This window comes from Narcine bancroftii, chromosome 1 (genome assembly GCF_036971445.1).
Source record: "Narcine bancroftii isolate sNarBan1 chromosome 1, sNarBan1.hap1, whole genome shotgun sequence".
NCBI classification, from domain to species: Eukaryota; Metazoa; Chordata; class Chondrichthyes; order Torpediniformes; family Narcinidae; genus Narcine; species Narcine bancroftii.
Window position 1 is genome coordinate 341,269,412 of NC_091469.1, and position 12,981 is coordinate 341,282,392.

The window sequence follows — 12,981 nt, forward strand, 5'->3', positions numbered from 1 at the left end:
AAGACACTCGCCTGGACTCCAGAGGCCAACAGAGCAGTCACAAAGGCCTGCTCATCCACCCGTGCACCGACCTCCATATGGTGCTCTCCGTCGATGCCTCTGCCACCGCTGTCAGTGCCATCCTGGAGCAGCAGGTTAACAGAGAGTTGGAAACCACTGGCATTCTTTAGCCAACTTCTTCGTCCGCCAGAGCGCAACTATAGTGCTTTCGACCGTGAGTTTCTGGGCATGTACCTTGCTGAGTGTCATTTATGCTATTTATTAGAGGGGAGGCCTTTCACCAGTTTTACCAACCACAAACCCCTCATCCAGGCGCTCACTATGGCTAGATATCCCTGGTTGGCCCGCCAACAGCATCACCATCGACATTCGGCAAAAGGCGGGGAAAGACAACGTGGTCGCCGACGTGCTCTCCCAACTGGCCATTTTCTCACTGACACCCAGCCTAGACGACGACCAGCTTGCCCGGGATCAGAAGTCCAATGAGGAGACGCAGGCCTTCAGGACTGCCATCACGGGCCTGCGGTTCCAGGACTTCCCGACTCCTCTCGGTGATGATACCATCCTCTGCAATGTCTCCATGAGCACCCTGTGACCAGTGGTTCCCCAGCAGTGACACAGGCAAGTCTTCCACCATATCCATGACCTTTCCCACCCTTCCATCAGGTCCACGGTTCGTATGGTGGCAGAACGCTTCGTCTGGCACGGGCTTCGAAGGCAGATTGCAGACTGGCCAGAACCTGCACCCATTGCCAGCTTTCTAAGGTACATATGCACACCATAGTGCCCGTGCAAGATTTTGAACACGTCCGAGAACGGTCCAGCCACATACATGTGGATATTGTCGGTCCCTAACCCGTTTCCCGAGCTAACGGATACCTTTTCACGGTGGTAGATCACACCACTTGTTGGCCCACAATCCAGATGCCGCCACAGACTCCTGCTCCTGAGCACTTATGACCGGTTGGGTTGCCTGGTTCGGCATCCCAACCCACCTCACCAACGACCGCGGCACACAGTTTACCTCCACGCTCTGGGCACAGCTCGCCAACAGACTTGGAATCGAACTGCATCACACAACGGCCTATCACCCACAGGCCAATGGGCTAGTTGAGTGATTACACCACCACCTTAAGTCAGCACTTATGGCCCGCCTCACCGGCCCTGACTGGGTGGATGAGCTGCCTTGGGTACTCCTGGGCATTTGCTCGACACCCAAAGAAGACCTGCAGGTGTCATCGGCTGAACTGGTCTATGGTGCACCGCTAGCCCTGCCCGGTGAGTTTATCAATGCACCTCACAACCCACAACAGTCACCGCATGGTTTACTTCCCCGCCTCTGGGCCCAGTTGGACTTCTTCACACCCCCACCACCACCCAGGCATGGCACACAGGCCTCTTACGTCCCCAGCGAGCTGTATTCCGCAGAGTATGTTTTTATCAGACGAGGCCCTTCCACAGCACCCCTTCAAAGAACGTACGAAGGGCCATACAGAGTCATACAGCGGTCAGGATCCACCTTCGGATGGTAAGAGGGAACTGTTTACTGTGGACAGATTAAAGCCAGCACACCTCGACCCCAACGAGCCTGTGGTCGCGGCTCAACCCAAGAAGCGAGGCCGCCCAGCAAAAAAGGACATTGGCACCGGTTCTGGGGGTGCTGTGTGGCGGCACACCATTAGGCAGGCGAACCGGCCTTGCATGTCACGCACGTGGCGGGGCTGCTGGCCAAAATGGCACCGCTGGAGTTTTCTCCCCGACCTCGGCACCAGGCTCAGAAGCCCACACTCTGCGTCCCATGTGATGCCCCAGCGATGTCAGGGCCCCCGGCGCAGTTCTCAGCCAGGTCTGGGCTGGGAGCATAAGACTAACCAGGCAGACCTGAATCAACGAGTTTTTGCTCACTGAACTCAACCCGTTTAGTCGTGAGATCATTCAGTAACAGAATAGCCACCGCTACAAGAGCAACATTACCCATATAAAAACAACCATTTAGTTACAGAAGGCTGATCCCTAAGTTTGACTGAACAAAAGAATTACCTGATTGTCTCCACCTGACTGAATACAGTATTACCCCTTTATTTTGTAACCAATATCTCACAGTTTTGATTTAGCAACCAAGCAAGGGAGTAAGACATTAGTGCAAGGTTTTTTTTCCACCAAATTTTCAGGTTTAAACCAACAAATATATTAAAGTCAATCAACTTTGAAATTGTACTAATGGTCAGTGAATGTCTTTATCAAATTAAATTTTGTCAATAACTAACCTGCTTTAACAGCCAGTTTGTGAATTTTGCAACTATTGACAAATTGTGAATTTTATGTTCTTAGAACAATGTGGCATCAAACTAGTGCACGTTGTTTTATTATATTATCATAACATGCTTGTATGTTTTAAGTAGATAATACATTTGACAGCACCACTCAACATCAAAATCAAAACAAAAGAATTAGTCATTCTGTCTTTGGATATTTTTTTTTGTTTGTCTGTGTTCTGTTTACAATTATTTTGTTTGTCAAGGACCAGTGTTTTGCAGGTAGATTTGTGTTGGTAACTGGTATCAACAAATGATACTCAAAGGTCCTGTACAAGATTTTAGAGCTTTGAGACATATGAAGCAACCCTTGTCTACTTTATTCAAAATTCTATTTTTTTTTTTAATTTTTTATTTTTCACACCATAAATCACAATAGCCATGATATACACTTTTTCTTTTTCACACATTTACAGTGACTTTTTCTCTCCCCACCCCCCTCCTCCCAAGCCACCCCCCAACCCCCCCACCCCTCCCCCCTCTCATCCATTTTAGGTATACAATCTAGGTTGCATTAATTCAGTCAGACAATGTTGTCATTCAACAAAAATACACCAGAAATTCTACAGAGTCCATTCTTTTCTTTCCTTCTCCTTCCATCAACTTAGGTAATGTTTGTCCCCGGTAGGTTTTCGCTATTGTATTTAATGTAAGGCTCCCATACTTGTTCGAATATTTCAATATTATTTCTTAAACTATATGTTATTTTTTCTAATGGAATACATTTATTCATTTCTATATACCATTGTTGTATTTTCAAATTATCTTCCAATTTCCAGGTTGACATAATACATTTTTTTGCTACGGCTAGGGCTATCTTAACAAATCTTTTTTGTGCATTCTCCAAATCAATTCCAAATTCTTTGTTTTTTATGTTACTTAGGAGAAAGATCTCTGGATTCTTTGGTATATTGTTTTCTGTTATTTTATTTAATATCTGATTGAGATCATCCCAAAATTTTTCTACTCTCTCACATGTCCAGATTGCATGAATTGTTGTTCCCATTTCTTTTTTACATCGAAAACATCTATCAGATACTGTTGGGTCCCATTTATTTAACTTTTGCGGTATAATGTATAGTCTGTATAACCAATTATATTGTATCATACGTAGCCTCGTATTTATTGTATTTCTCATCGTTCCAGAACATAATTTCTCCCATGTTTCCTTTTTTATCTTTATATTTAAATCTTGTTCCTATTTTTGTTTAGTTTTACCATTTGTTTCCTCATTCTCCTTTTCTTGCAGTTTAATATACATATTTGTTATAAATCTTTTGATTAACATTGTATCTGTAATCACATATTCAAGGTTACTTCCCTCTGGTAAACTCAGATTGCTTCCTAATTTATCCTTCAAGTAGGATCTCAGTTGGTAATATGCCAGCGCTGTCTCTCCAGTTATATTGTACTTATCTCTCATTTGTTCAAAGGATAAGAATCTACTTCCTGAAAAACAATTTTCTATTCTTTTAATCCCTTTTTTTTTCCCATTCTCTAAAGGGAAGGTTGTCTATTGTAAAAGGGAGTAGCTTATTTTGCGTCAATATTAGTTTTGGTAATTGATAATTTGTTTTATTTCTTTCTACATGGATCTTCTTCCAAATATTGAGGAGATGATGTAATACTGGAGAAGTTCTATGTTGTACCAATTTTTCGTCCCATTTATATAATATGTGTTCAGGTATCTTTTCCCCTATTTTATCTAATTCTAATCTCGTCCAGTCTGGTTTTTCCCTTGTTTGATAAAAATCTGATAGGTATCTTAATTGTGCGGCTCTATAATAATTTTTAAAGTTTGGCAATTGTAAGCCTCCTTGTTTATACCATTCTGTCAATTTATCTAGTGCTATCCTCGGTTTCCCCCATCTCCATAAAAATTTCCTTATTATTTTCTTTAACTCTTTGAAGAATTTTTCTGTCAGTTGTATTGGCAGTGCCTGAAATAAGTATAATATCCTTGGAAAAATGTTCATTTTAATACAGTTTATCCTTCCTATCAGTGTTAGTGGTAGATCTTTCCGTCCTGTAATTTTTTCATTAGTGGATTATAATTGAGTTTATATAATTGGCCTAGATTTTTGTTTATTTGTACACCTAGGTATCTTATTGCCTGCATTTGCCATCTGAATGGAGATTCCTTCTTAAATTTTGAGAAATCCGCATTATTCATAGGCATTGCTTCACTTTTATTTACGTTTATCTTGTAACCCGACACTTCTCCATATTCCTTCAATTTCTTATATAATTCTTTTATTGATAGTTCTGGTTCTGTTAAGTACACTATAACATCATCCGCAAATAGACTGATTTTATATTCCCTGTCTTTTATTTTTATTCCTTTTATATTATTATCTATTCTTATCAATTCTGCTAGTGGTTCTATAGCTAGCACAAACAATAAGGGTGATAGTGGGCATCCCTGCCGCGTTGACCAGCTTAAGTTAAATTGCTTTGATACATGTCCATTTACTGTCACTTTCGCTAACGGTCCCTTATATAATGCTTTAATCCAATTAATATACTTCTCCGGTAAACTGAATTTTTGCAATACTTTGAACAAATAATTCCATTCTACTCTGTCGAAGGCCTTCTCTGTGTCTAAAGCAACTGCTACTGCAGGTGCTTTATTTCCTTCTACTGCATGAATTAAGTTAATAAATTTACAAATATTGTCTGTTGTGCATCTTTTTTTGATAAGTCCAGTTTGATCTAAATTTACCATTTTTGGTACCTGTTCTGCTAATCTGTTTGCTAATAGTTTAGCTATTATCTTATAGTCTGTGTTTAGCAAAGATATTGGTCTATATGATGCTGGTAAGAGTGGATCTTTCCCTTGTTTTAGTATTACTGTAATTATTGCTGTTTTACATGAATCTGGTAAGCTTTGTGTTTCATCACTCTGGTTGATTACATCCAGGAGGGGCGGTATTAATAAGTCTTTAAATGTTTTGTAGAATTCTATTGGAAATCCATCCTCTCCTGGTGTCTTATTATTTGGTAATTTTTTTATTATCTCTTGTATTTCTACTGTTCCAAATGGTTCTGTTAATTTATTTTGTTCCTCTATTTGTAGTTTTGGTAGTTCAATTTTAGTCAAAAATTCCTCTATTTTCCCTTCTTTCCCTTCGTTTTCAGTTCGGTATAATTGTTCATAGAATTCTCTGAAGTTTTCCTTAATTTCTTTTGGATTATATGTAATTTGTTTGTCTTTTTTCCTTGATGCCAATACCATTTTCTTAGCTTGTTCTGTCTTAAGCTGCCATGCTAGGATTTTGTGCGTTTTTTCCCCTAGTTCATAATATTTCTGTTTTGTCTTCATTATATTCTTCTCTACCTTATATGTTTGTAATGTTTCATATTTTATTTTTTTATCCGCCAATTCTCTTCTTTTAGTTGTATTTTCCTTCATTGCTAATTTTTTTTCTATGTTTACTATTTCCCTTTCCAACTGCTCTGTTTCCTGATTATAGTCCTTCTTCATCTTGGTTACATAGCTTATTATTTGCCCTCTAATGAATGCTTTCATTGCGTCCCATAGTATAAACTTATCTTCCACTGATTCCGTATTTACTTCAAAATACATTTTTAATTGTTTTTCAATAAATTCTCTAAAATCCTGTCTTTTAAGTAGCATGGGGTTTAATCTCCATCTATACATTCTTGGAGGGATGTCCTCTAGCTTTACTGTCAATATTAAGGGTGAATGGTCCGATAGTATTCTCGCTTTATATTCTGTTTTTCTTACTCTATCCTGCATACTAGCTGATAACAAAAATAGGTCTATTCTTGAGTATGTTTTATGTCTAGCCGAGTAGTATGAGTATTCCTTTTCTTTTGGGTTTTGTTTCCTCCATATATCCAAAAGTTTCATTTCTTGCATTGATTTAATTATAAATTTGGTTACTTTGTTCTTCCTGTTAATTTTTTTCCCCGTTTTATCCATATTTGGATCCAAATTCAGGTTGAAATCCCCTCCTATTAGTATGTTCCCTTGTGTATTAGCTACCTTCAAAAAGATATCTTGCATAAACTTTTGATCTTCTTCGTTAGGTGAATATATATTAAGTAGATTCCAAAGCTCCGAATATATCTGACATTTTATCATAACATATCTCCCTGCTGGATCTATTATTTCCTCTTCTATTTTAAATGGCACATTTTTGCTAATTAATATAGCCACTCCTCTTGCTTTTGAATTATACGATGCTGCTGTTACATGTCCTACCCAATCTCTCTTTAATTTCTTGTGCTCCAATTCAGTTAAGTGTGTTTCTTGGACAAATGCTATATCAATTTTTTCCTTTTTCAGTAAATTTAGTAGTTTCTTCCTTTTAATTTGGTTATGTATTCCATTAATATTTAAAGTCATATAGTTCAGCGTAGCCATTTTATACTTTGTTTATCTTCTCCTTCCGTTTTTCCATCATTACCTTTCCTCCTTTTCCATTTCTGTTTTCTTATTTTCAACTCTTTATAAGACAACATTCCTACAACATCCAACATTTTCCTTATTCTCCTATTTATATCTTCTTTATCCCCAATCTCCCCTTCCCCTCCTGAGTTGTCCTTTATCCCTTGTCGGACAACCACATCTCCCCTCTCCATTTGGGTTTGCGAATTCACTCGCAAGCGTCAACTGATTTTGCAGTGACCACTATTTCTCCCCACCAGCCCTCCCCAGAAAAGATTTCACTTTTCATATGTAACAAAGGTCACTCTTTTAATTCCCTCCTTATTCTCTCTATTCCATTACCTTCCCTTATTCATTCTTGTCTATACTATCTATATTTTCCTCTAAGTACAGATACCTTCACGTATGCACATTTTATCTATTCACTCTTATACCTCTTTACCCACATACATATCAATCGTGATCATTTTTACTCTCATTACCCGTCTTCATCCCTCAGTCTATTTTTGTAATTGTTCTGCAAATTTTCGTGCTTCTTCTGGGTCCGAGAATAGTCTGTTTTGTTGTCCTGGAATAAATATTTTCAATACCGCTGGATGCTTTAGTATAAATTTATACCCTTTCTTCCATAAAATCGCCTTTGCTGTATTGAACTCCTTTCTCTTCTTTAGGAGTTCAAAACTTATATCTGGATAAATGAAGATTTTTTGCCCTTTATACTCCAGTGGTTTGTTGCCCTCTCTTACTTTTTCCATTGTCTTCTCCAGTACCTTTTCTCTTCTAGTATATCTTAGGAATTTTACTACAATAGATCTTGGTTTTTGTTGTGGTTGTGGTTTAGAGGCCAATGCTCTATGTGCCCTTTCTATTTCCATTTCTTGCTGTAGTTCTGGACATCCTAGGGTCTTAGGGATCCAATCTTTTATAAACTCCCTCATATTCTTGCTTTCTTCATCTTCCTTAAGGCCCACTATCTTTATGTTATTTCTTCTGTTATAATTTTCCATAATATCTATTTTTTGAGCTAACAGTTCTTGTGTCTCTATCGCTTTTTTATTAGATTCCTCCAATTTCTTTTTTAAGTCTTCTACCTCCATTTCTGCTGCTACTGCCCGCTCTTCCATCTTGTCCATTTTCTTTCCCATTTCTGTTAAGGTCATATCTATTTTATTCATTTTCTCTTCTGTGTTGTTTATTCTTTTTCTTAAATCATTAAATTTCTGTGTTTGCCATTCTTTAAATGACTCCATGTATCCTTTAATTAGAGAAAGTACCTCCTTTATCTTGCCTTTCTTTTCTTCTTCTATTTCACTGTACTCTTCCTCTTCCTCTTCTTCTTCCTCTGGGTTGGCCATCTGTTGTTTCTTTGTTGCCCTTTTCTTCTCTTCTTTCTTGTTTCCATTGTCTTCTGTGGTCTCTTCTTGCTGCAGGTGTTCTGCAGCTGTCGTTGCCGGCTGTGGAGATCGACTCCCCAGCTGGTCCCCCCTCCCGTCGGTGTGTTTTTTTTCATGCGCGGTTGCGCACTTTTACTCGGCTCAGCGAGCCATTTTTGTAGTCCATTATCTACCGACCTGAGGGAGCGGGTTTCTCTCTCCACAGCGTGCCTCTTCGAACAGGTAAGGCCTTCACCTTTTTCCTCCGTTGTCTTCTCTTCCTCTCTTCTTACCGTTGCTTTCGATTTTTCTTTTTTTATCGCCATCTTCTTTCCACCTTTATACTCACTTTTCTTTAACTTTTATTTCTGTGCCTTTGTGTTTTCCTTTGTTTTTCCCGACTTTTCTGGAGAGGGCTGGAGTTCACTGTCCGGCCACTACTCCATCACGTGACTCCTCCTATTCAAAATTCTATTTAATGATGAATCAATCCTTCTGCAAGAGAAATTTATAAATGGAATTCTTTTTGACTATGATGTACTGATCTGAAATGTTTCCAGGTACAGGTCTGGTCCAATATTATTTCTTCATTCCTGACTTAAGGCTGACAGGTTGCTAGGATAATAATTGTTGGTGTTTCTTGTTTTACTTATAGTGGGATCCATCAAGAAAATGATGGATTGAAATTTCTTCACTCTTACATCAGAGAGACAAAGAAATTACTTTTGACTTAAGAATTAATCATGAACTGGATTCACAGCCTGTAAGAGCAGTGGAAGCAAATTTGATTGTTATTGGATAGTTATTTGAGGACCAAAATAACTTGCAAAACTCTGGGGGAGGAATTGAACCCAGTTCACTAAATTGTTTTTGCAGTGTGTCTTTGCAGGTTCAATGAGCCAAAATCCATCTGAACTGGATTCAAATCACTGCTCCCATCTATTCCAGGCCAATCCATTTTGCGTAATCAGCCATCTTCATGCTATAAACACAAATAATCATTTTGTGTTATAATTTTTAAAAAGTGGTTTAGTGTAACTTGGGCATCATGTTCAATATAATCATGTGGGCATAAGAGCCTGTTCCTGTCTTGCATTGAATACTTAGCTCAAACAGTGAAGTGTGAGGACAAGATTTGATCTTTTCATTGTGAAGATCGTTCATTACTCTGTGGTATTAAAATGTTTATATTTTGTTCACAGGTGTTCTGCAGTTTTCTGAAATCATAACCAATCTCATGGTCCTTATCTGTGTGGCAGCATCCCAGGCAGCAATATCTGGATACACGTCAATGGGAGGCCTTGGGGCAGGTTCTTTTAGCATTGATTCAGCATACAGTCCTTTCCAAGGCAATGAACTGAAGCAGATCCGGGAACTTGACATGCAGTTCAATCAAATGAGAACCCCTGGAGTATATGGAGGGGTGACATTTAGCATTGTCATCGGTTGTCTAACAATTTTTTTTCTTGTGGGTGGTGGTAAACCTCTTCACCGTATTTCTCCAAAACTTCTCATGGCTGAATTTGTATTCAACATTCTTGCATGCATAGGGTACATAGTGGGTGTTGGACTTTACTTGCATCTCATAATTAAAGTAAATAGAACTGAAGTTTGTAGATTAAGACACCGTTTGTATGCAGGCCGGGGTTATACCTTTATGAATTGTGATGTTCAGGGAGGAGATGCAGCTGTGGCATTATTTGGCTTAATTTCTGCTTGCTTGTATTGTGGAAGTGCAGTTCTGAGTTTCTTGACATTGAGAACTTTGAAGAAAATTATGTACATGAACACTTCATTTCAACATAATTTGGAGGAACAAGAATCTAAAAAGCATATGAATCACCAGGAGGTTAAGCCTAATCACGACGTGACAACCCTTGTGTAAGGTCATTACCTCATGGTAAAGAGTTCTTGCAAGCAAATAACTGCAGATACTGGAAATCTGACAGTATAAGTAAACGCCAGAAATGCTTTCTTTTATTTCCCCATTCCCTCAGCAAGAATAGATGAAGAGCAGTTGAGTTATTAACATTGTGAACATCTCATGGTTCTCTTCTGAATCAGCTGACCAGAGCTAAACGCTAAAATTGTTCAGCATCTGAGAAATGGTGAGGGGAAATTCAGGATAAATTATCCAGGAAACTTAAGGAATTGTTTGCAAATTGACTCTAAGCAGGAATATCATTATACTAGGTAATTTATACTATACTAGGTAGTAAATTTCATACATGTACCTTGACCATTTAAATGACAGACTGTTGGGTGACCAGGACCAGGAAGATTGTAAATTAGCAAAATGAAACAAGCATTTTTTTTCCCATTCAACATGCCAAAAAATTGTTTTTAAAAATTAAATGGTGAAGGTTTATAATCTTGATATACAGCTATTTTAAACCATCCCCTTTTAAAGGTTACAACATCAGGAGATACTTATATATTTGTTGAATACCTTGATTAGGAAATTAATTAGCAGCTCCTGAGTAGGAAATCTTCTTTGTTAATCACGCTGAACATGTTTTAGTTTTAGTTATTGGCCACCGATAGGATAGCGTTCAAAATTGATTTCCATTGAAGTTAGGAACAGTGTACAATAGTCAACTGATATTTTAGCAGCTTGTTACCATTAATGAGCAAAGATATAACATTTGCTACACTATATTTTATTTTATGTTGAAGACCTCTAAATGCTGGAGAAGTTCTGATGTTCTTCTCAGTAAGTAAATTCATTTGAATGTCACTTACCAAATTATTGTGAAAGCCAGCTGTCAATCTTTTATCAATGATTTTTTTAAATTATTCATTTTCTACAAGATATGGATAAATAAAACCTTTTGAATTACAGTCTGCATTTAAGTTCCTGCAATTCCACTTGTTTTGCACAAATTATTTTTCATTTTTACAGTTCTCCTATCTTAATGGACTGTGGGGTGCATAAAATGGATGACTATGTCACATTGCAACAGCTTTAGTCGAAGACCATCACTGCTGTGGTAAATTTACTGAAAGTAGTGCACTGCTACAGAGCACGTGTTAGATAAAGTCACTGATATTTTGTGAAGATTTGTAAATGATGGCATCTAATAAAATATGTATCTTTTTGTATGTTGTCTTGAATAGAGGTATAGAAATAAAGTATTTCTTAATGAAGGTTGTCTAGAAAATTGTATTTTAAATAAACTGATTTTCTAAAACAGGACTTTCAAGCATGTTCCTGATTGTTGTGTAGATCAAAAGGATCTAATTTACCGAAAATATAATTGACACCTTTATTGCATGATCACTAGGACTCTTCCCACATTTCAATAGTTTCTAAACTTCAGAAGTAATTAATTAACCACTGGGCATTATGAGATCTCTTGAAGGTGCTCTAACATTTGTTTTGATGAGGAAGCATTGTTTCTTTGGTCAATTTCATCTATCTAATCACCTTACATCAAATAAAATAACAGAAAAGAATATACCAAAGAATCCAGAGATCTTTCTCCTAAGTAACATAAAAAAACAAAGAATTTGGAATTGATTTGGAGGATGCACAAAAAAGATTTGTTAAGGTAGCTCTAGCCGTATCAAAAAAATGTATTATGTCAACCTGGAAATTGGAAGATAATTTGAAAATACAACAATGGTATATAGAAATGAATAAATGTATTCCATTAGAAAAAATAACATATAGTTTAAGAAATAATATTGAAATATTCGAACAAATATGGGAGCCTTACATTAAATACAATAGCGAAAACCTACAAGGGACAATCAATACCTAAGTTGATGGAAGGAGAAGGAAAGAAAAGAATGGACTCAGTAGAATTTCTGTTGAGTGACAACATTGTCTGACTGGTTTAATGTATCCTAGATTGTATACCTTAAATGGATGGGAGGGGGGGGTGGGTTGGGAGGAGGGAGGGGGGGGTGGGTTGGGAGGAGGGAGGGGGGGTGGGTTGGGAGGAGGGAGGGGGGGTGGGTTGGGAGGAGGGAGGGGGGGTGGGTTGGGAGGAGGGAGGGGGGGGTGGGTTGGGAGGAGGGAGGGGGGGTGGGTTGGGAGGAGGGAGGGGGGGTGGGTTGGGAGGAGGGAGGGGGGGTGGGTTGGGAGGAGGGAGGGGGGGTGGGTTGGGAGGAGGGAGGGGGGGTGGGTTGGGAGGAGGGAGGGGGGGTGGGTTGGGAGGAGGGAGGGGGGGTGGGTTGGGAGGAGGGAGGGGGGTGGGTTGGGAGGAGGGAGGGGGGGTGGGTTGGGAGGAGGGAGGGGGGGTTGGGAGGAGGGAGGGGGGGTTGGGAGGAGGGAGGGGGGGTTGGGAGGAGGGAGGGGGGGTTGGGAGGAGGGAGGGGGGGTTGGGAGGAGGGAGGGGGGGTTGGGAGGAGGGAGGGGGGTTGGGAGGAGGGAGGGGGGGTTGGGAGGAGGGAGGGGGGGTTTGGGAGGAGGGAGGGGGGGGGTTGGGAGGAGGGAGGGGGGGGTTGGGAGGAGGGAGGGGGGGTTGGGAGGAGGGAGGGGGGGTTGGGAGGAGGGAGGGGGGTTGGGAGGAGGGAGGGGGGGGTTGGGAGGAGGGAGGGGAGGTTGGGAGGAGGGAGGGGGGGTTGGGAGGAGGGGGGGGGGGGTGGGAGGAGGGAGGGGGGGTGGGAGGAGGGAGGGGGGGGTGGGAGGAGGGAGGGGGGGGTGGGAGGAGGGAGGGGGGGGTGGGAGGAGGGAGGGGGGGGTGGGAGGAGGGAGGGGGGGGTGGGAGGAGGGAGGGGGGGGTGGGAGGAGGGAGGGGGGGGTGGGAGGAGGGAGGGGGGGGTGGGAGGAGGGAGGGAGGGGGGGTTGGGAGGAGGGAGGGGGGGGGGTTGGGAGGAGGGAGGGGGGGGTTGGGAGGAGGGAGGGGGGGGTTGGGAGGGTGGGGGGGGAGAA

General features: G+C 40.6%; 1 protein-coding gene across 4 annotated transcripts in view; it reads left to right on the forward strand.

The window, feature by feature from the left end:
* The window catches only part of LOC138752352 (MARVEL domain-containing protein 3), a 60,204-nt gene extending 48,955 nt beyond the window's left edge, over window positions 1–11,249 (forward strand). For all 4 annotated transcript variants that reach the window (XM_069915254.1, XM_069915260.1, XM_069915250.1 and 1 more), the window contains one exon: window positions 9,305–11,249. In XM_069915254.1, coding sequence (XP_069771355.1) covers window positions 9,305–9,987 — 683 coding nt within the window. In that variant the 3' untranslated portion in view covers window positions 9,988–11,249. The remainder of the gene's footprint in view (window positions 1–9,304) is intronic.
* Window positions 11,250–12,981: the final 1,732 nt, after the last annotated feature.